General features: G+C 44.5%; 1 protein-coding gene across 1 annotated transcript; it reads right to left on the bottom strand.

Moving 5' to 3' along the window:
* Positions 1–1,683: 1,683 nt before the first annotated feature.
* Positions 1,684–23,387, bottom strand: LOC121551315 (phospholipid phosphatase 3-like). Its single transcript, XM_041863909.2, has 6 exons — positions 22,486–23,387; positions 5,370–5,527; positions 4,804–5,090; positions 4,307–4,364; positions 2,614–2,790; positions 1,684–2,172 (listed from the first exon to the last, which is right to left on the bottom strand). Exons 1-6 carry the CDS (start codon positions 22,688–22,690, stop codon positions 2,071–2,073), a joined length of 987 nt encoding a protein of 328 aa, XP_041719843.1. The 5' UTR covers positions 22,691–23,387; the 3' UTR covers positions 1,684–2,070.
* Between the last annotated feature and the right edge of the window lie 200 nt (positions 23,388–23,587).

Here is a 23,587-nt window from a genome sequence, read left to right as displayed (position 1 = left end):
TGGTACCGGAGCGCCAAGTCTAGGTCCAAAAGGCTTATTAACAGCTTCTACCCCCAAGCCGTAAGACTCCTGAACAGCTAATCATGGCTACCCGGACTATTTGCATACTATCAGATGGGATAACATCACCCTCTTTTACGCTGCTGCTACTCTGTTTATGATCTATGCATAGTCACTTTAACTCTACCCACATGTACATATTACCTTGACTGTATAACTAACATTTCTATGTGAATGTGGTCGGGTCACCCAAAAAGTTACATATTGCAGCTTTAAAATGTAATAAACTTGAACGTGAAGACTTTTTAAGGAATATCAGTGGACAATAGGACGTCAAAAGATTCAACATTCATTTTATTGGTTTGGTTTTTTGAGTACAGTGGTTATTTTCAGCCATACTGGCATTCACAGAGAAAACAAAACAAAAAACACAAGTAAAACTGGAAACAAGAAATATAGCTTTCTGATAATAGCTCTGGCTCAGTCTAGTCGTTATGACAACTGATAATAGCTCTGGCTCAGTCTAGTCGTTATGACAATAACAACAACTCTGCGTACCTGATCAACAACACAGACACATATAAACATGTAAAAACGGTCAAGAAATGGCACTAATAATACTTTTGAAATTCTGTGTGGTTTATAAAAGGACATATCTATTTACATTCAATTTGAATAATTATAATTTGGAAAAAAACTAAAACATATATACTGTATGAGAGTGACATATTAAGAGAAATAAAAAACACTGATTATTCAAACTTTAGATAAAATATATATAATATCAATTATACTATCAGAGTAGGTTCCATTACGTAGTTCAAGTGCTATTAATAGGAATATACAGGGGACCAGTGCCATGGGCGACACGAGGCAGCCATTTTGGCTCCCCTGTGAGAGTGGCATAACTCAAGGTGCAGCTCAGAGGTCGGAGGTCAGGGTAATAGGTCAAAGGTTACAGGGTTCAGTCATAGCTCCGCCTCTGAGACACAGTAATAAGTGGTTAGTACAGAGTACAGACATGGAGAAGAGAGGGAGTGAAGGGGAGGGGACGTAACCTGGGCAAAGCAGATTTCCACCCTATCACTCCTGGGTAACTGAAGTTAAGATAAGATACTTGGTTTAATACAAAAAGTGTTCTCTTTTGTCTTTGTCCATGACATCCTCTACTAGTTGCTGTGTAGTTAGAGGCAGAGAGCAGTCTGAATGAGGGCCAATGGTTACATGGTTAATGGTGAAGGATGGAGAGGGTACATGAGGCCAGTGCTTGTTCCTTATTTGTTGCCAGGTTCCTCACTTCTTGCAGGGCTGTTGTTCCATGTAGAGGTCTGAAATAACAGTTCAGTTCTGACTTTGTTGTTTCACACAGTGAGACATCCACAGAATTAGAGTCAGGGGGCATCAAGCTGAAGAAGTGGAGCCCTTACATGATGTCACAGACCATCCACAGAGTCCAGCTGATGATGTCATTGTCCAGGCTGGTCAGAGGATGACCAACGAAGTGATGAACAATGAAGATAATTTAGTGACACTCACTGACTGTGTGTTTGAGAGAGCTAACCTAATGCACTGCCCACTAACCACCATCACAGACTGAACAGGAAACAAATCATTATCATTAGCAGCTTCATCTACGACTCCCATTTGAAAAATAGAAACCTTTGTTGTTTTTCATATATAAAAATATCTGTAAAATTACTATGCATATCTCCATATGGACGGGTTGTACTCTACAGTCAAATGTGCTGTGATTTGGTGGGTGTGTGTGTTAGATGGTAGTGTGTGTTAGTGAGTGAGGTGGCACTGTGTGTGCGTGCATGTGTCTTGACGTATTCATCAGAGCATGTGTGTGCTTGCTAGAACGCTCTCTGCCTCCATCTACCTCTTCTCTCATCCCCCTCCCTTTTCACACACCTCTCCCCATTTCTTTCTCTCCCTCCATGTGCTGCTCACCTCTGCTATCTGACTGTCTCTCGCTCCCTCTCTCCCTCTCTCCCTCTCTCTTTCTGTCTTTTCTCCCATCCGTCCGGGTCCAGGAAGGTGAGGAGGGGTGTGTTGGGTTAGGTGGTGTTAGCAGACGGTCTGTTGGCTGGACAGGGGACTCTCCAGGGACATGCTGGTGGGAGACAGGTCTGGACGGTTGTTCTTAAACATGGAGGAAATATAGAAGGCCTGGAGAGAGACACAGATAAAATACTTTCCGTCAAACACAGATACATAGAGATGGAACACTGTCCGTCAAACACAGATACATAGAGATGGAACACTGTCCGTCAAACAGATACATAGAGATTGAACACCGTCCGTCAAACACACAAAGACAACCAAGAGAATCCGTCAAACACAAGACAGATATCCCAACCACCAGAGAGACTGGTTATACTGCTCAGCCTGAGCCAGATAAGGTCCCACCATATAGGGCCTGAATAAGACAAATACAGATTGTATAGGCAGATAGATAGGACATGTGATGCCCTGTCATTGTTTAGGCAGGCATTGTTGACATTATTTCATCCTGTAAGCCTGACTTACATAGGAGATCATACATGGACACATTTGTTCGCAGTCCCACAGCTCCATACAGCCAGAGGGAGGGGAGAGACAGACACTTACCACCCAGTAGGCGGTGAGGCCTCCCTGGATGAAGCCGGTGATCACGTCGGTGGGATGGTGGCGGTAGTCGGAGATACGGCTCAGCCCGGTGTACACGGCTATCATCACCAGCAGGAACTGCAGCAGCGGGCGCAGCAGACGAGCCCCTCGCCATGACAACCTCGCCTGCAGGTAGAACTGGAGAAGGAGAGCAGGGTCACATGTTCAGAGCCTTCAAATATGAGAAGAGTGTGTGTGTGTGTGTGTGTGTGTGTGTGTGTGTGTGTGTGTGTGTGTGTGCGTAGGCACTTTCATACATGTTTGCATGCGTCTGTGGTGTGTGTATGAACTGCAATGTAGTTCGTTCTTTAGACAGTGATCTGGTCACATGGTACATTAAACACAGTTCACACACAGACGTCCAGAGGGTAAGGAAGAGGACCTGGCATTAGTCCATCCACACTGGGCTCAGCACCCTAATAAACCTCTCTTCCATCTCATCTCGCCCTCCAGGCCCCATCATTACTACAGTAGAGGAGGAGTGTCAGTCAGGGACCAGACAGAGACTGACTGGGGGGGTCAGGGGTTAACTGCGGAGATGCATGGTGCTGTTTATGAGGTGACTGCTGCCTGGGCCTGTCACTGGAACATGTGGAACACATTCCTCTGGAGGGGGAGGGGAGCTGGTTAGGGGGGGTTGGCTCACTGACTGGAAGCCAGGGCCCTGGCTGCATGTCACTGCAGGTCCCATGCACTCTAAAGGATACAGTCAGTCTGCAGTAGTAACACTAGCTATACGCCACAGATGGGATGGCGGGAGGATGGAGGGAGGGAGGAGAGAACGAAGAACGAGGCCCCCCGTTTTTCTCAGGCCACTCAACTGCTCTCAATGCCTCACTCTCTCTTTCTCTCTGTCCCTTTCTGATAAGTGGGTGATTAGGAGGTGAGTGGAGGTCCCAAGAAATCTATTAACAATGTTTTTGAATGGTGATTTCTCTCCTTTTCTCAGATTGAAATGTTCATATATATTTCCCGTAAATAGTTTTGCGATTATTCCAGTCATATTCCGGACCGTTGGAGACTTAATGAAGAGGAGGAATACCATTTAGAATGTGAATGAATACATTACGGGAACAAATGCTTGAGCCATGATGGGCTTTTGTCTTCCTCTGTCATTTCTCCCCCCACAATGTGTTCCTCACCAATGGTCGAGTAGAGAGAGGAGAGAGAGAGAAGTGGGGTTCTCTTGTTGAAAGAAGCCTGTCGATCTCTCAGCAGGACCCCCCCGACCCAAAACAAGGAGTGCTCTGTCTGCTCTCCATCTATTCATGTTCCCTGTGGAAAACTTTTCCTCACTCTTTCTCCCTCTCTCTTTTCATTTGAGGCAGGATGCCTTTTGAAAAGTTGCTTTTCTCAGAGGCCTCTTCTTTCAGAGTTTGCATGTACAATGTGTATATGTGAGTGTGCTTGAATGTCTGAGCGTTTGTGCGTGCGTGTGTGCACTCTGTCTCTACAGGGACAAAGTGTCCAATATTTTCTTTCATAACTGCAGTGAAAGTGAAAACTGTCATAAATCATTATTTCATTCCTTCAACAAATATGCAGTAATCCCAGCTAAAGCAGGTGACTTCAGGTGTATAAATGTTACTTGGCAGGTGTGCTGTTCTTTGTCGCCACAGGCACGTGTGTCTCTCTAATCGCCAGTGACACTTACCGCCAGGTAGAGCATGGTGTACATGGCAAAAGAGGAATGGCCAGAGAAAAAGGACTTCCTGAAACATAAAGGGATAACAGGGATGTTAATCATTAACCCAGTGATCTAGTGTCAATATTGCTCCATCTCAATCTATGGTAATAAACATTCATACCAACAGTTTCTAACAAAGACAAACTTTCACTTTGACTAGGCTAGCGGCATTTGGGTCTATTCCATTTCAATTCCAGTCAGTTCATGACTTTTCAGGATTGCATAACAATGGAAAAATTCAGCCCAACATTGAGCCCAACTCTGATGCACTGAAGCTTGATTCACATTACAGGACCAACCACAACTGTACAGTGCTAGTTCTGATATTTTATTTTCCCATTGTCCTTTACTCCACGGTTCCAGCAACTATGGTGGATACATAACCAGGCCAGCGCAGTTTGGCCAGGTTTGGCTCGGCTTGGCCCTATAGTGTGAATAGGGAAGGCGTCTCTCTCGGGACTGACCTGGCCTCCTCCACCATCTTGTCTTTGGGCTGCCTGCAGGTGACCTGGGCCATGTAGGAGCCGGGGACGCAGTTGAGCGAGGCGTATGTCACGTTGCACACCGACAGGAAGTTAGGTCGCAGGCGCCCCACGCTCAGCTTGGCCATGTTGGTCAGTGATTGGCCCACACAGCAGCCGAACAGGAAGCTGCCCAGCTCCTTGTAGAGGCAGGACACGTAGAGGTTGCGCACGAACGCCCGCGAGTGCACCTCACGGAATCGAACCCGGTGACACTCGCCCAGCGCAATCTGGCCAGGGAAGAAAAGGAGGTGCAAGAGTTAGAAGCAGTCCTCTTAGTCAATAAGCTGAGGTAGACACTGCTAGAAAAATGACGCCACACTTTCTCAGCATATTGTAAAAGAGAATGTGTTCTCAATGACCTGACTAAATAAAGGCTAAATATTGAATGGCTTATAAATACATCTACTTCCAGTGAGTGTGTAAGTGGTGATAGTATGTCATGTGTATATACTCAGTAAGATCCTACAGTGTGTGTTGTGCTGTGTTGTGTTGTGTATGAATCTCACCGTGAGGCCAGTGATGATGATGCCCCCAGCGATGAGCAGCGTGTCAGGGATGGCCTCTCTCTCCAGGTAGGGGTAGGTGATGCTCTGGTCCCCACAGAAGAAACCCCTCCGGTATGGAGTCACAGCCTTCAGCTCACATGCAAAGAACGGGATGGAGGCTGGAGAGACAGGGAGAGAGGAGGGTTTAGACACAGTTAAGAGGGAGATGAAGAGATAGACAATAGAAAGAGGTAAAGATATGGAGAGAAGGTTAAGGTGTATGTGGGTGGGTGGGGCAAGCACACGTGTGTATGAGAAAATAGTAAGTTCATAACGCATCACACAGTGAGCCAAGACAAAGAGGTGTCATTGATCCTTGGTCCCTGATCCTGTTCTATATGAGAAGGGTTTAGGAGACAGGATATAGGCCTGGTTGTCAGTCATCCACTGACTGGATTCAAGATCTCCCAAAGGATCAGGCATTCCTTACATACTGGAGTTCCACCAGAGAGGCTGGAGGAAGGGGAGATGAGAGAGACAGAAACAGAGAGAGAGAACAGTGCAGAATGAAGGATTTTTCAGGAGGAGAGGAGAACAGAGGAGAACAGAAAATGACAATGTGGTGAAAGCCAAAGGGTTTTACAGTAAACTAATAGCCAGGCTACAGTATAGGCTACACCGTGACTGCAGATACTTCCAATAGAAAGGGAATAGAGTAGTCTATTGTGTCCAATAATAAGGGAATAGAAATAGTGTAGTGTGGCACAGAGACGCACAAGGAGCGTACAACATTAACCATTAACTACCACTGTATTGGCAGAATATTTATTAAATCAATGTAGTAACACATTACTTTCCTATTTGAAGGTTTGTTAATACTGTATCAAGTTCATTTCCTGGTTGGCTAACCAATTAAAAGTTAGTGTGCAAGGAAGGCGTAAAGGAGGGTGGTCAAGGTCTGGCTTTCTTAAGCAAACAAACCTCGCTGCAGCCTGCCCTGCTGCTGGTGAAAGTTCACTGGGTAAAGATTGTGCAACCTCGTTATGATACTGGCAACAGTCACACAGCACAGGCGGATGAAATCAAATACAAAGCTAGATCTGAAATTAAATCTACCCCACTATACTCATTCTGAACTTCCAAACTATCCTTCTAGTTCCTCTCTCTGCTCCCCACAGCCCCTCTACCCCATCCCGAGTGGCGCAGTGGTCTAAAGCACTGCATCGCAGTGCCCCTAGAGATCCTGGTTCGAATCCAGGCTCTGTCGTAGCCGGCCGCGACCGGGAGACCCATGGGGCAGCGCACAATTGGTCCAGGGTAGGGGACGGAATGGCCGGCAGGGATGTAGCTCAGTTGGTAGAGCATGGCGTTTGCAATGCCAGGGTTGTGGGTTCGATTCCCACGGGGGGCCAGTATGAAACATTTAATAATGTATGCACTCACTAACTGTAAGTCGCTCTGGATAAGAGCGTCTGCAAAATGACTAAAAATTTAAAAATGTAAATGTAAAATCATGTCCTCTACCCCATCATGTAGTCCCCTACCCCATCATGTAGTCCTCTACCCCATCATGTAGTCCCCTACCCCAGCATGTAGTCCTCTACCCCATCATGTAGTCCCCTACCCCATCATGTAGTCCTCTACCCCATCATGTAGTCCTCTACCCCATCATGTAGTCCTCTACCCCATCATGTAGTCCCCTACCCCATCATGTAGTCCTCTACCCCATCATGTAGTCCCCTATCCCATCATGTAGTCCCCTACCCCATCATGTAGTCCTCTACCCCATCATGTAGTCCCCTACCCCATCATGTAGTCCCCTACCCCATCATGTAGTCCTCTACCCCATCATGTAGTCCCCTACCCCATCATGTAGTCCTCTACCCCATCATGTAGTCCTCTACCCCATCATGTAGTCCCCTATCCCATCATGTAGTCCTCTACCCCATCATGTAGTCCCCTATCCCATCATGTAGTCCTCTACCCCATCATGTAGTCCTCTACCCCATCATGTAGTCCCCTATCCCATCATGTAGTCCTCTACCCCATCATGTAGTCCTCTACCCCATCATGTAGTCCTCTATCCCATCATGTAGTCCTCTATCCCATGCCCCCATGGCCCTCTCCCCCATAGAACAGGGAGAGCATGGGACTAATGATTAACCTCTCCCTCATCATAGAGCCTGGAACTGGAATGGGCCCAGGCAAACACTGCTGCTGCCAGGAAATCTCAGAGACTACGTGACAGGAGGAGAGGACAACACACACACACACCATTAGAGACAGTATATCAATAGTAGCAGATGGTGAGTAGGACATGGCTCACTGACCTTCAGTGTGACCTTCAGTGACCCTACCAGAGTTCAAAAGGTTTCAGTCTACCTGAACTATATAACCATGAATACTCTGCAGATATCTCACTCACAGTCCCAGTCAGTCAATCATAAATACTACCAAAACCGATCCATCCATCCACCCTTTCACCCCAAGACATACAGTTAAGAACCTACACACATATCAATGTACATAAGCACCAATACAATTTATGAATGAAAATGAGGAAGTAGTGTAGCGTCATTGGCTTATAAACAGGGTAAAGTTACTGTAGTATACAGCCAATGTCTGCTTGTGACTTTTGCTATTACTGGAAGTATGTGTTTGTCAGAGAGAAAGACCAAACACAGATAACACCATATCCTCTGGTTAAGAGAAGGCACGGGAGGGCCAGAAAGACAGAGGGAGGAGGGAGGGAGAGGAGAGGGAAACACGTTGCAGGCAGATAGCAGAGGCTCTGACGACAGCAGAGAGAGAGAAGATAGACAGAGGGGAGAGAAAGAAGAGAGAGAGCAGAGAGAGAGACAGAGAAAACATCTCACCTGACCCTGATCTCTACCTGATCTACTTCTCCTGCCAGAATCACATGCTCCTCATTTCAGACGCGTTTAGGCTACACACACACACACACACACATTGTACAAACACGTGCATGACATGCACACTCGGCACGCACATAAACACACCATGGTGTGCGACTCCAAGCTGCAGCCCTCTACAGAGCCTCTAACATCACGCAAGGGCCTAACTCCAGACCACTGTAGAAAGGTCAGATCTCTCCCAAAGAGAGAGATAGTGGCTGGCTGGAGTTGGACCCAATACCATGACTCAGTACAAAGACAGAGATTAAGGTAAATACGTTTTATATGCATCAGGAGGCCTTACTTTGGTTCTTAAATGGGTAGCCCAGGATTTTGGCAATGTGGCCCTTCATCTGTCTCTGGGAAAATAGATAAACTTGTGGATACAATTTTTATATGTATCTGCATGCAGTTTGAAGGAAGTTGTTAACTAGCGTTAGCAACTTGCAAAACTACCTCTAACTTCATTCATACTGGATGCAAATACATAAAAATGGTATCCACGAGTTCATTCCAATCTGGGGAAGTAGATAAATGGCCTCAATGGCAAAATCCATAACTATCCCTTTAAGTGTCTTTGAAGGCCTTCCAGCTTCCTTTGATGAACTGAACCCCCCCCCCCCAACAGAGAGAGTTCCAGTCAGTCAGGTCAATCTAATAGAGACATGATTACTGTGGTCTAATCAGGTTAAATACTCTGGAGGAGGAGTTTCGTCTAAGAAATGTGTTTACTGAATAGACCTTGTGGGTCACAGATGATATGGGTTGGCCTGGCTAGAAACCCTGATTTTGTTTACTTGGTGGTTCTGGGTCATGAGAAAACTCCAAAAGCGTGAGGTAGCCTAGATTATTCACAACACAAAAACATTTGGAATATGAACCACCTGCTTTGGGTTAGCCCTGTAGAAATCAGCACGGTGCATCACTATGGCATTCAGTTCCCCAGAGATGTCCCCTGGTGAACACCCTGTACAGCATGATGACGGTTGCTGGTCCCAAACCTGTTTCAAACAGAATCTCTCTCTAACCTTAATCCTCTTATCGATCTAGGTATGTATTTACGCCTGAGCTGGGAAATAGAGTGAAGAGACTCAAGAGCGAGATATGCCCTAAACCACAGATTATCTATTATATTGACCAGATACTCTAGTGGCCGCTCTAACAATGAAAATACATTTCTTTAAAAATGAGTTGGGATGGGGGCAAGATCAGGTGGGATCATTCTAGCCAATGAGAGGGCAGATACGCATGTGAACAACAGGCACAACGGTTTCCACTAGTTACCACAGCCACAAAGTCATAATTCGCTATATCGAAAAATTCATGAAACAAAAATTAGATTTTGGGTTTTAATTTAAAGGGACATTTCAAAACGCCACCTGCTGGAGAAGACAGATTTTGGGACCAGTTATGCCTCTCGCTTCACCTCTTCCTCTCTGCCTAAACTCATCTTAACCCTAGCTGTCACACACCTGTAGAATGAACCAATCACACCTGTTAAGGTCCAGAATGAACCAATGACTTGGTAATTGGTAAACTCAGACTTTTCTTTCTTTCCACAAATGTTGTAGCTTAGACCTATTTTACATCTGTGGATTTTGTGTTGTGCCCGTCATCGGTTGAGACAGCCTACTCTTGAATACAGGCTGGGTGTCATTTCAAATCATAGAAATATAATTAATAGAATGGACCTATCCCTTCAGACCCCTGCAATTTAGCTGGTACACCATTGACATTGAAACTTTAACTTCCAATTACTACCAGAAAGATGGCCGCCAGTCCACCCACCATTGAATGTCAACTTGAATGGGAATGTATATTCTATTATCTATAGTTCTATGATTTCAATAGATTTCCTATGGAAGATTGACAGTTTAATTTATAACAACGGATAAGTCAACATTCTCTAACGTGTGGACCTCCCACAATCTTTGTGGTACCATTTGAAAGTTGAAAACTCAACTTTACTCACATTTTAGTATATGTATCAGCCAAAACATAAGACTGTGCTGTGTGTCAACCAATGGCAGGTACAAGATGATGGAAAATAGGGTGTAAGCTACCCCAAAAAAATTGGAGTTCACGCGTTTTTAGATAATTGATGCCAAAAAACAAATCTATAAATCATAAAACAGTTTGACAACCCTATTTGTAAGCTTTTAAATGATATCAAACTCAACCGTTTATCTTTTCCAGTGATGAAGACATGGATGTCTCATGGTATGGTGGGGTAGGCAAAATGGGTCAACTTTGAGCACCTCTATCTCCTGAATGTTTTGGCATTCAGGTCCAAAAAGTCACTTTCTGACCACTTCCAACATGGGCAAACAAGTATGGAAGGTTTCGTTCAAATCAAAAAGGGATGCAGTCAGAAAGTGATTGAAATCATATGGAACGACCCAGAAGAGAGATGTGGTTCTCTTGACTCAACCACACACTGACAAGGTCAGGGGGCTGAAACCCTTTATAGGGTTTATAGCTTTACTCTGAAAACACATGTCATGGTGGTGTCTACGCTCTGTCCATCTACCACAATAGGCTACTTTTTTACCACAATTATCGCTCTCCCTCTCTCTCTCTGTATCTGGGGCAGAGTTATGGTTATAATGGGTCTTCTGAGAATAATCAATGTTATTCTGGGTTGTCAGTCTGCTAATGGACAGTGTCTCCATTACTGCCATAATAAAAGTGTGGGGCTGGCTGGTTGAGCCGTTAGCGCCGGATCCTTTAGATGGCCATTTTCAATACTTTCTCACAGTAATGGGAGCCATCAACCACTCAGTAGGCAAACTTAATGGTTTATGACCGCGACCCTGTCAATGATGTATTGACTGCTCTGTAAATATGTGTGTGTTGTCATTTCCACATGTGTGTTAAAGTCCATAAACAGGCTCGGCTCACATGGCCGGGACCCAACAACACTCCTTGCTTACAGAGCTCCTCAAAATGCTACTCTCAAACAACACATTCCACAAAAAAGAGGCCGCCAGTTTGCCACATACCGACCTCAATCCACAAAACACATCTTATACAAACTTCCCAAATGCACACCACTGTGAAACCAGGGAGAACACACAGAACACGTATGTGATATGTTTTGCAGCAGAACACACACCGTCAACCGAGCCTGCACCTAGCCTATACAACCTCAGAGGTCTGAGAGGTATCAGCCAGTCCCAGTAGAGGTCCAGTCTTTACACTGGGGTTTACACGGGCTCTAAATGGTTTCACAACAAGACACAAAAGACACTCCAGAGCCCCTCACCTCACCTGTCAGGCAGCTGTGAGCAAACCACTGCACCTGGCCAAGAGCAGCCTCAGAGGACACAGCAGCAGAGCAGAGCGGAGCAGAGAGAGGGGGAGGGAGAGAGAGAACCAGAGAGGAGAGAGAAACACACACACAGTAGACCCATACACACGGGCCAAATGTGCTGTTGGACGGAGTTCTCAAAGTGGGAATGCTTTCAAATAGTCAAAGGGAGAGACCGAGAGAGGGAGGAGAAACAGGAAGAGAGAGGGAGAGGGAATGAGAGGAGAGGGGAAATGTGCCTCACTCTTAAGAAACTCTTCTGGTTGTAATTTACACTTCTATGACCACAGCCCAGAATGAGCTCACTGTGAGAAGAGAACAACAACCGAGAGAAAAAACAGAACAGCCATGGAGAACATGAATAAAGACAGAAAGAGAGAGAGCAGAGAGCAGGAGGGAGGAGGAGGGGGGCAGATGTTACATGTTAGTTATTATGTCAGTTACTTATGCGGATGCTTTGAGGGCATATTGCTCATAATGTGTACCAGTCAATAAAACAGCGTCAAACTCAAAAGAGTAGAAAACATGGTTAGAGGGGGTACGGAAAATGGACAAACAGAGAAAGAGAGAGAGAGGGGGGTGGATAAGGGGTTGGGGTGCTCTAGAGAGGGAGAGAGAGATTGAGAATTGAGAGATGTGGTGAAGTGTTTCACAGACGGAGACGATTAGCGGTGGTTCTGGAATGTGAGGGTCAGAGAACTGGGCTCTGTTGGGACCTGCTCTGTAAACAAGACCTCGCCTCGTCCAGCAGAATACACACACAAACCACACTTACACACACACAAACAACCCACAAAACACCACACCGACTAACACGCAACCAAACAAGCCACACAAAAACCCAAACAATCCACAAAAACCTCAATCAACCATAGCTAACCAAATAAAGCACCCTGGAGCCAGAGAAACCACAGCAAACCAAACAACCTATAGACAGGCACTGAACCAACACACAGATAGACCCAAACTAATAGCTTCACTAAACAGTACTAGTATATTATTAACACATGAATATCAATACTAGACTGTAACATAGCCTACTACTCAACAATGCATCAACCAACGTTTTAGGTGACAGTCATGGGCTGGGGCAGGGGAGGGGACAGTCACTGGGGCAGAGAGGAGAACGCTACCCTACTACCCTCCAGGGGTGGTCCGTCTCTCTTCAGCCAGGCAGGCCTCTAGGAGCAGTGCCAGGGCCTCTGGTTCTCAACCTCAGGTCTAAGCTGCTTGTTTATCCAGCAGTCAATCTTGCAGAGAAACGAATATGCTACTGGTGTAGTGAATCATTACATGGAGAGGTGCTGTTATTCTAATTTTAGTAAGCCCTGCTGTAATCCCTAATAATAGCACCGTAGGAGAGTTTGTCTTACTATATTGTAACTGGTAGTTGTGTCTACTATACAGAGCTGGACTTTTATTCCCTGTTCTTAGACAATGTGTCCTGGCCACAACATAGTGTGTGTGATATCTATCTGGGTTGAGTCAGTGAGAGTCACAGAGTAGACCCAGACGTCTTTTGTGTTTCACCTAACATTTAAAGACAAAGAGTCTTTGTTTAAAATAGTAGCTGGGTGTACAACACACACACACACACACACACACACACACACACACACACACACACACACACACACACACGGACACACACGGACACACACACGGACACACGGACACACGGACACTATACAGGGGTGAGCCAGGTACACCTCAGACAGGAGGAGATGAAGTCATTGGCACCAGGGCTGTGATTATGATTAGTAAACCACCATCCTCCTAATTATAGGTAGGTGTGTGTGTGTGTGTGTGTGTGTGTCTGCCCTGTGCGAATGTGTGTGTGGATGAGCACTACAGTGTCCTTTCTCCCAGCTTTTACTTGGTGGCCAATCCAGGTGGTACAGGATAGGGGGGAACGGTGGTGGGAACGTTGCTGCCCCCTCTCCTAAATTGTCTGGATTGTTCTAACTGGGTGCACTGTTCACTGTTTTGTCTGCCCTGATGGCTACACAAAAAGACTGATCATCAAGGGACAAAGCCTGGGAAACCAAAACAGCCCTGCGGCATCTCACTGACTATCTGATATCAGCAGCATCTGCTGCAGCTGGACTCACATACACACACAACCAGAATGTTATTTACTGTACACATAATCACTAACATAATCACTCGATACACAGTCTATCTTTCCATAGGCAGCAACACTATCTGTCCATAGTTCCTACGAAACAACAGAGCTAACTCGAAAAACAAGTCAGGAGGAAGAGATGAGACTGTAGCTATAGCCTACTTCCAATTTCCAAGCCATAGGTGCTTGTTCCCCTCTGAACCCCCCTCCCCCTCAATCCCCCTCCCACCCACCCACCATTGGTAGTGCTGTCTCCAGTCTCCAGGCTGTGTAACTGTTACTGTAGCTGTCGCCAGGTCCAGACACGCTTCCCCTAGCCTCTCTGTTCTCTCCACTGACTTCTTCCTGCAGCACTGCAGCCGTGCTCTGGAGTTAAGGGCATGTGTGGTGAGGGATGGCTGACTGGGAGAGTAGGGGAACATAAAGGGGCCTGCCTGCCTGGCGGTCTCTGTGGTATGTATGTAAAGGGGTTTGGTGGTCTGTGGCGTAGCGTGAAGGTAAGGGTGTGTGTGGTTCAGGCTGGGTGGCTGCAGAGGCGGCTGTCTGTCTGCAGTGCAATAGTATGGGGAGGGTTAATGAATGTAAGATATGTACAGTGAGGACTGGGCTGTCAGACTGTTTGGTTTAGTGGTTTTGTCTGTGGTTGGAAGAGCTTCAGACAGCCAGACAGACAGAAGAGGGCAGGGGCTGAGGTGGATAAAGGGGGATCCGGCAGGTGAGATGTGTCAGGAGGATAGGATGATGGGGTAGATAGGGGGCCATGCTGGGAGGGCACCAGGAGGGGGGCTGTCTGAAAGCTAACATGGAGGAGCAGGGGGCAGAAGGAGGACTCATTAGTTTTGACAGACAGGGAATTGGGGGGTGAGGGCAGGAGGGGGCGATCCGACCGGTACGTTGGACTGTCTACTGACACATTTATCATTGCAAAAAGAGCCAGAGACCGCAAAACCGACACACAATGGGCCTAGGCTTTACACTTCACTGTTAACACCGATTGTATGGAAAGACTCAATCAAGTACTTACAGGACCTTCACCAAAGGGAGAATTTATAGCAATTTGGGTGTGGGAGATACCCCAGGCTGACCTCTGACCCCTACTGTGGATCCTTACCTCTAGAGGAGATAGCCCTCAGCCACTGCTCCCACTCCCCACCCTGCCCCACCCCCCTGCCCAGCCCCTCTCAGGTCAGGGCTGGCTCTAGATAACACTAATGGACTTGGTGTGAGAGGGAGTGAGTGAGAAAGAGTGAGAGGGGTGAGTGGGACCGACTGCAGGGTACAGTATCTGGGCTAATGCGACCCAGGAGGGGGTTGTACTAATGGAGCACTGAAATATCACTTACTGACATAAAATAAATGGTTGATACAGGGCAATTCCTGGGCGTGGCAGGGGGGCGTGGCAATGGCCGCGACCGGCCCACGGCTGAATTTCAGATACAATTTTAGAGGCCCCCATTTTGGCGGTGTAGAGAATTGTTTGCCGTTTTAAATCTAATTCTATGCATTTTGTCATAACTAATGCTGTGTTCTTTTGCTTAAACATAATAACAAAATGAATACTGATAAATTCATTGTTTTTGGAATTTTCAATTCTCCATGATTGTCTAGCTTTACTTTTGGTGATTGTTAGTTCTCAAAGATTATAGTACCGTAAAACTTCAATTAAACGTTGAGTCTCAAATAGCCACCTGTCCCTTTTAATAGCCGGGCAACGGCACACATTTCAGCAAATGAACGCCCATTTCAAGACACTGCGAGTCTAAATGAATTGTTTACGAGGTTACCATGAATGTTTAAGCTGTTTAATGTTTGATTTGTTACATTAAATAATTCGGTAATGACTCGAAAAATTATGGCAATCATCTTTTTTTAATCACCATTAAGAAATGTATATAGCCATTGGCTGCTAACAGCTGAGAACTGCTAGCTAACTGGCAAGCACAAAAACAGTCAACAACTTTGAGAATACAGAACCCTAGAAAAATCGGACAATCGGCCTCTAGTGGCGAAAGTAAGAACTGCCTAAAATGCACAGTCAAAGGAAAATAATTATTGTCAAGGAAAATATTTTGGGGGGAGACAGAGAGGCATTCTAAGACAAAATAAACGTGACAGTGTGTAAATGATAACACATTTGTGCAGGAAATGAAGAAATTGATTACAATTCTGGAAGTGAATGCTGGAATTAAACAATTAACTATGTAAATTGCTCCTGAGTGGCGCAGTGGTCTAAGGCACTGCATCGCAGTGCTAACTGTGCTACTAGAGATCCTGGTTCGAATCCAGGCTCTGTCGCAGCCGGCCGCGACCGGGAGACTCATGGGCGGCGCACAATTGGCCCAGCGTCGTCCAGGGTAGGGGAGGGAATGGCCGGCAGGGATGTAGCTCAGTTGGTAGAGCATGGCGTTTGCAACGCCAGGGTTGTGGGTTCGATTCCCATGGGGGGCCAGTATAAAATTAAAGAAAATATATTCACTAACTGTAAGTCGCTCTGGATAAGAGCGTCTGCTAAATGACGTAAATGTAAATGTAAATTAGCAAAAGCTGACACCTGACTCAAATAGATGCCTATCTCTAATAAGCACCTGTTGTGTTCAGTGATTTAAGCTATTCATTGAAGTTTTACGGTATTTAAAAATATATAGCTCCATTGTCTTTTCTACATACAGCTTTAGTCATTTAAGTTTACACTGAAAGCGTTTCTCCATCCTGAAAATATATTTTTCTTACCGAAAAAAAACTTGTGGCCCGCCCAATAATTTCAATGGTAGAAAAATTCCCGAATTCCACGGTAATGTAATTACGGTTTCACTTTAAAATGTATGTCAAACAAAAACCATTGATTTCAAAGTTTAACAGACCATACAACTCCACGAACAAGGAATGCTCTGAACAATTTACACAGACAATTTCAAAAACACATTTACTGGAAGAACTGTGCAGATGCAAAGTTTGGTAACAGAAGTTTTTATGCAACCACGTTTTCAAAAAAATCTAATATCTACTCCAAATTAAGATTCAAAGCTGTCTGCAGAAAGAATGGGGTGTCAGCTATGACATGCCACCTTGAGTTTGAAAAAATATATTTTGGATATTACAGTAACGGAATTACATCATGGGGGTCTGATCTGTACTATACAGAAATGCATATTTATGGACACGAAGATAATTATCTTCATGGTGATGTATCCTGAATAGGTACACTAAGGTAGAAATATGCAATATCCTTATTTTGCATATTTGGGTATTATTCTACACACTGGCTATTATTGCAATGAGCTCCGCCCCCAAACAAGACCACATTTGGTTGATCTGGACCAAACCAAATCAGAAACAATCATAGACGTCAATGCGGCAATACATTATATTGTACTCTACTCTAGTGTGCTCTACTCTACTGTACAGTAACTACTGTACTCTACGCTTTACTGTGCTGTCCAAACTTGTGAAGCATAGATTTAGACCTATGAATTGTTCAGATGTGGTCCGACCAGGGCGGACTGACCAAATGTCTACTATTTTTCAACATCCATGGACATCCGGTGTCGGTCGGTGTTCAGTGGGTGAGGATGCCCGTTACAGTAAATGGAAAGAGGGTAGGTGTCAGTAACAGCCGGGAGAGGTGACATTAACTGGAGAGAGAGAGAAGAGAGAGAAGAGAGTGTGGCAGAGAGAGAGGGACAGTGAGAGGGAGGGGTTGTCCTGACTGTTTTCACAGTCTTGCTTTGACCACCAGACAGAAAGAGTAAAAAAACAGTTATGAGCTGAACATAACAGTACGCCAGTGGAAGGGAGGACAGTAGCAGGTGACCCAACTGTGGTTTGTGACTACTATGATTTCCCATTGTAGCCAACTCAATAACAGAATTATGAGAATTATGAGTTTTAATCACTTAATAATTCATAAACTTGATATCAGTAAAAACACTATAACTAACTGGCAGGTCTACCTTTACTTATTACTTCTGTGAACTTTCATTATCCTCCCTCCTCACGAGGGAGAGAAATTAGAAAATATCTTAAAGATAATGTGGGTTTTTGGTAACGGAATTACAAGGCACAAGACAATGTTTCTTAAACTTACAGGAGGCAAATAATTTCTACAAAACTAAATATAAGTGTTGATATTAGTTGGCAGGGGTCTTTACTTCAATATTTTGTTTTGATGCATTTATAATACCTTTTAAGACTTTCTGGTAGATGTTGTCTATGACCCCTTTTCCATCTGTTTGACCAGAAATCAAAGCCTTTGCTTATTCCTAAATTTTTGGAATGGAAAATAGTTGGAAAATGTTTTTGAAAAAAAATATAGACTCTTAGTTTTGATTTGACACCCAATTTGACATGCTCCTATGAGCTTCACATGTTGGTGCTCATGAGTCATTTTAGATGGAAATGCCCTTCAGTAACTGGGTTAAGAGCAGCATCACTTTTTCCTTTAGCTAATCGTTTGATTGCGTTTCTTTTATTGGGAGCTGCATCTGTCAACGTCAGAATACTGCCATGTTTCCATGTATTTGATTAGGGCTAAAAACACTGAATGAAAATGCACCAGTGAATTTGTAAACAGAGGCACATGCACACAAGCACATACTGTTCAACATGCACTAAAAACACAGAGACAAACTCACTCACACACACAGTTACACACACAGGCCCAGAGCGAGAGGACTGCTTAAAATATTCCTGACCCAGTGGCATGCTACAGCATGCTGGCCCTCTCACTCGACAGCTTTCCCTGCCAGCTGAACAGAAACACAAACCCACTTACACAAACATACTGTATGCCCAAGAAAACACACACACATGCAAACGCACGCGCCTCAACATGCGTCCTCCCCTCTTCTGGGACACCTTCCATCCCAAAACGGTAAGGAGAAGAAAGAGACGGGAAAGAGAGCGGAGATAAGCAGGAAAGAGGTGGCCCTTTGAGCTCTCTCTGAGGTTAGTGCTATCCCTACCCTAAACCCTAACCTTAACCCCTATCCTTAATCTAACCCTAACCCTTTTAAATGTAAACTTCAAATGGGGTAGGGACGTCCCATGGATCCCAGAAAGCAAGGACCCTTTTTCTGATCACTCTGGGAGATACAGGCCCTCCTCTCTGGCGAACTACCTCAAGTCTTCTTACCCCCCTACACACACACACACACACACACACACACACACAACTAGTAATCGTCTCTGTGGTGTCTACTGGTCACTCATGCAGTGTTTTGGAGCTGTCTACTCCAGAGTCCAGGCACTTTTACTTCACAATAAAGCCTTGAATTAAGCGGTCTCTCAGGGAAAGCTTAAGCGCTATTCAAAAACGTTTGACCTAGCCTAGACAAGGCAATGAAGTTCAATTCCATGCTCTAATTTTGCTATTGATTTGGGTCTGATTTTCATCTAGGAAATGTTATCCTGAGCAAATATGAATGGACTGTGTGGTCACTGTAATTGAAGGTTTTCACAAACCACTCAAGACTTCAGATCACCTTCCGATTACCTTTAAGGGCCCAAATAACTGTCCTTTATAAGGGTGATGACAGAGTGAGGACCACCTGTGCTGGAGAGAGAGACAGGCAGCCGTGCAGGAGGCAGTCAAGCAGACTTGTCTCAGCCTGCCCACAGGTATGTCAAAGACTGACCTCTCACCTCTGACCCTGCCTATGCTGCTGGACGCTATGTCTCTAGCATAGCATGGCCACAGGGCATGGATTCTGTTCAGACCTGAGCTCATCTTTAGATAGCTCAATAATGCGGACCGGAGGAATGCACACACACACACAGATTGAGACATCCGTATGCTTGAGAGGCATACAGACACAGTACAAAAATGCTCTCTCTGTGAAACATCAACCATCCCAGTGTGTCAGAGTGCCCCCATAAACAACTTTGACTTGTTTTTGATCTGGGAGAGAGAATTACCTGGTCACACACACACGGTGACACACATATATACGTATTTAAGTCAAAGCCCCAGTGAAAGCCTTCGTTATGACGTGATCCTGGCTTTAGGCTCTGATTAACAGTCATTCATCATGCCATACCACCGTGTTAATAACAGTCATTCATAATGCCATACCACCGTGTTAATAACAGTCATTCATAATGCCATACCACCGTGTTAATAACAGTCATTCATAATGCCATACCACCGTGTTAATAACAGTCATTCATAATGCCATACCACCGTGTTAATAACAGTCATTCATAATGCCATACCACCATGTTAATAACAGTCATTCATAATGCCATACCACCGTGTTAACAACAGTCATTCATAATGCCATACCACCGTGTTAATAGCTGTCATTCATAATGCCATACACCGTGTTAACAACAGTCATTCATAATGCCATACCACCGTGTTAACAACAGTCATTCATAATGCCATACCACCGTGTTAAAGTGTTTACTTCAATTTACAGCAGTAAACACTTAGAAGGAAAGTACTGTCTGAGACAGAGGGGACCACACTGAGCAAAGAAGTGGATTCACTCTTAACTTAAGGCCATTAGAATGTGATGCCTTGGGGGAATTCCAGAACGACAGTAATGAATGAGTCCCTTGACGGGGCAGATAACGAGGGGTCAACAGCCTGAGGAATCTGCTGCTGACATTTAGGGAAAATTAGGTTTGAACTCCCTGAGACAAGGCATACTGTTAATTCACAATACAGCTGATGATAGTGACACCAATCACATCCATCAAGAAAGAACCACCAGTAAATGAACAATGCTGATGTAATATGTGATGGTGGTGAATGGGGGAAGATGATGATGCCAGAGGTGAATGGGGGAAGATGTTGATGCCAGATGATGGTAAGCATACCACGCTGGCAATGTCCCTTTGCCCTTTGTCTTGAGAGACTTTAAAAAGTCACTTGCTAAATCTCTCACTCCCTCTCACTCATGTTCTTTCAAGCATGCAACCCGGTGATCGAGTCAATCCCAGTGTTGCAATGCAACAAACAGTCAGGGATAAGGAAAGTCAACACCAGCCCACGTGTTCTAATTAGGCTGAGCTAAGAAGAACTGAGAAAGTATATTTCCTTCCCATCTTCTGACTCTGGGCCAGCCACTTCTAAAACATTTAGGTGAGTGTCAAGCATGCTAGCTAGCAGAGGAGGCGGCAATAGCGTACCTGCAGGCAAGGAGGAATAACAGGCTGTGTGGTGAGAGTGAACCTGTCTGTCAGTGTGTCTGTCAGGGCAGCAGCAAGCAGCTTGTAACCGCCAACGGTGCGCTGGCAGACCTGTCTGTCTGCCTGGACGGGTTCCGCCTTATACTCCTGTTTGTGTCAAGATAACGACTCCAAAACAAACCACTTTTCCCTGCCCTCACATGGTGCCAGCTAGGCAGCATCAGAGAGGCTGATCGACATCCCCCATTTCATTTCAGGGGTGTAGTTAGGCACACAATTGTGTTTCACTCATGTTAGTTGAGTAACCAACGATAACTACCACAAAGTAGCAACCCAATAGTCCCTCTGTGTTTGTGCGTGATTGTCAGATTGCCTCATGTTCCACATTATGGCTTAACACTGCAAACCCTATCAGCATTCAAACTGTAGGGCCATTCTCCGATGCTTTACTGAATTATATAATAGCCTCCTAATTTGGCAGAGTAACTTTGTTGCACACATTAGGTATATTGTTGCCAAGTACCTCAACTCGTCCAACTCGACTAGAGTTTCTTAAATTAACCTCCAAGACTCGCTATATGACGATACTTTAAAATTTTAAATTCTTAAACCCTTACCATGTACCTATGTTTGTCCTCTGTTGTTGCATGCCTTTCTTCGTTTGCTGAAATCCATACTTTTTAATAAAATGTTAATCAAATACAACCACTGACTGTTTCCTCATTGCTGGTGCTCTAAGATGGCAACTCAGCGCGAATGCCAATTGAATCTCAACAAGGAAACAGTCGGTGGTTGTATTTGATTAACGTTTTATTCAAATTCATGGATTTCAGAAATGAAATGCACACAACAAAGGACAAACATAAACAAAAACAAACATAGGTAGGCCTACAAGGTAAGGGTTTAAGATTATTATTTTTTAAGTATCGAAGCATAGCGACCAGAAGGAGTCAGAGGTTCATTTCAAAAGCTCTATTCTGTGAACAACTCAGGAGTTGAGGTACTTGGCAAGGGATAATGCTGTAGTGAAGCAAGGCAAACAATGAACAAATGTAATTTTGGCATTAGAACACAAGCAGGGAAGGGGTAGCAACATGTTTTATTCCCATGTTCTTTTCTTGAGAACTCCATGGATGGTTGTCATGGGAACTCAAGAATTCCCGGGATAACTCTCCTGACAGCTTTTCTTCAGTGCTTATCTTAGAATACAGACAGACTACTTTTTGCCATTTTTGTAAAGTGCTTAATTGGCTTTTGAAATAACTTATTATTGTATTGTGACCTGTTGAACAGCTAGACCTGTTGCACTTTGCCGTTGGTTCTTCTCCTTAACTACTGGTGCTAATAAATGTAATACAATGTTTAATTAATCGTATATCATCTCTTGGACAACGTGACAAGTGAGAGTGAGCGGTCATTGATTTATGTGCAATAATTGCCAATCCTGTGGCATGCATACTATTAGTGATATTCATGTGAATGACATTGACCTCTGCATTTTTCCTCGAAAATAAGATGGAAATACTGAGACAGGATATTAATTAAATTAATGCAATGCAGACAATCATGTCATGCTGCTACTTTGCAGATTCAGTCAAATAAAACGGGTGAAAGGGTGAAATAACATGCAAAGAGAGGGTTCAACATCATTCTTACCTACACACAGACAGAAAACATCCAAGCCGACCAGCATCTTTCTCTTGGTACAGAGAGAACTGTCTGCAGGTTCTGCGAGGATGTGATTCTTCCCAGCGCCGTTTTCCTTCATCGCCTCCCCCGCTCCCCCGTTGTCGGCTAACCGCTGCTGAAGCTCAGCGTCCCGAGGAAGAGTACTGGTGTGTGTCGAGTTGAACTTTTGCATCTTGTCTCGTTTTTAAAATACAACGTTGATGTTGTCTTGCTGCTGTTTACTGACAGTAACGTTAAGTATCCCAAAGGTGAACATTCAGTCCGTCCAACGTTGAAAAATACAAATGATTGATGGCTGACTAACTTTAACAAGCTAGCTGTTACTGAAAACCATGTCAAACAACCACAAAAGTAAAACGTGACTGGTATCAAACCGTTAGCAACAAGCTTGTCCGTGAAATTCAAGACAAGTTCAACAGAGTAAAGATAAACTGAAAGAGAAAAGTTATTGCTAGTCTAGCAAAGCTGGCAGTTCACTAAAGCGCTAGCTAACTTTCACACTGTATCGTGTTTCCTCTGTTCAAAGTCTTCAGCTAGCTGGCTAGCCACGTTACATCATGAGATAAGTTACCCTGAAACCAACAAAATCAATATTTAAAAGAATAACTTGCAAAACACGCATTGCTCAATTCGTCTGTCAACTTTCAAACTTGCCCATATGTAATTCATTCAACTATTCCAAATGCCTTCTCCATGTGTTGGACTATTTTCTGTTCGGTCCTCCTGTTCCCTCGCATTTTGTCCCTCCCCAAAATTAGGCAGACCCCTAGGAGTTTGTTTTGATTTGCAAAATGTTTAAATCTCCTTTTTGCTCCAGTCGCACTATCTGACAACCCACCCCCACTTGTTAGTTAAATACAGTAGTTAACCAAATAGCTACCCGGACTATCTGCATTGACCCTTTTTGCACTAACTTTGACTCATCACATACACTGCTGCTTCTGTTTACTATCTGTCACTTTATGTACAGTACATATCTAACTCAATTACCTCGTACCCTGCACATCGACTCGGTACTGGGATCCCTTGTATATTGCCAAGTTATCGTTACTCATTGTGTATCTATTAT

Source organism: Coregonus clupeaformis, chromosome 35 (genome assembly GCF_020615455.1).
Source record: "Coregonus clupeaformis isolate EN_2021a chromosome 35, ASM2061545v1, whole genome shotgun sequence".
Lineage (NCBI taxonomy): Eukaryota > Metazoa > Chordata > Actinopteri > Salmoniformes > Salmonidae > Coregonus > Coregonus clupeaformis.
This window is presented reverse-complemented; position numbering and strand designations above follow the sequence as displayed.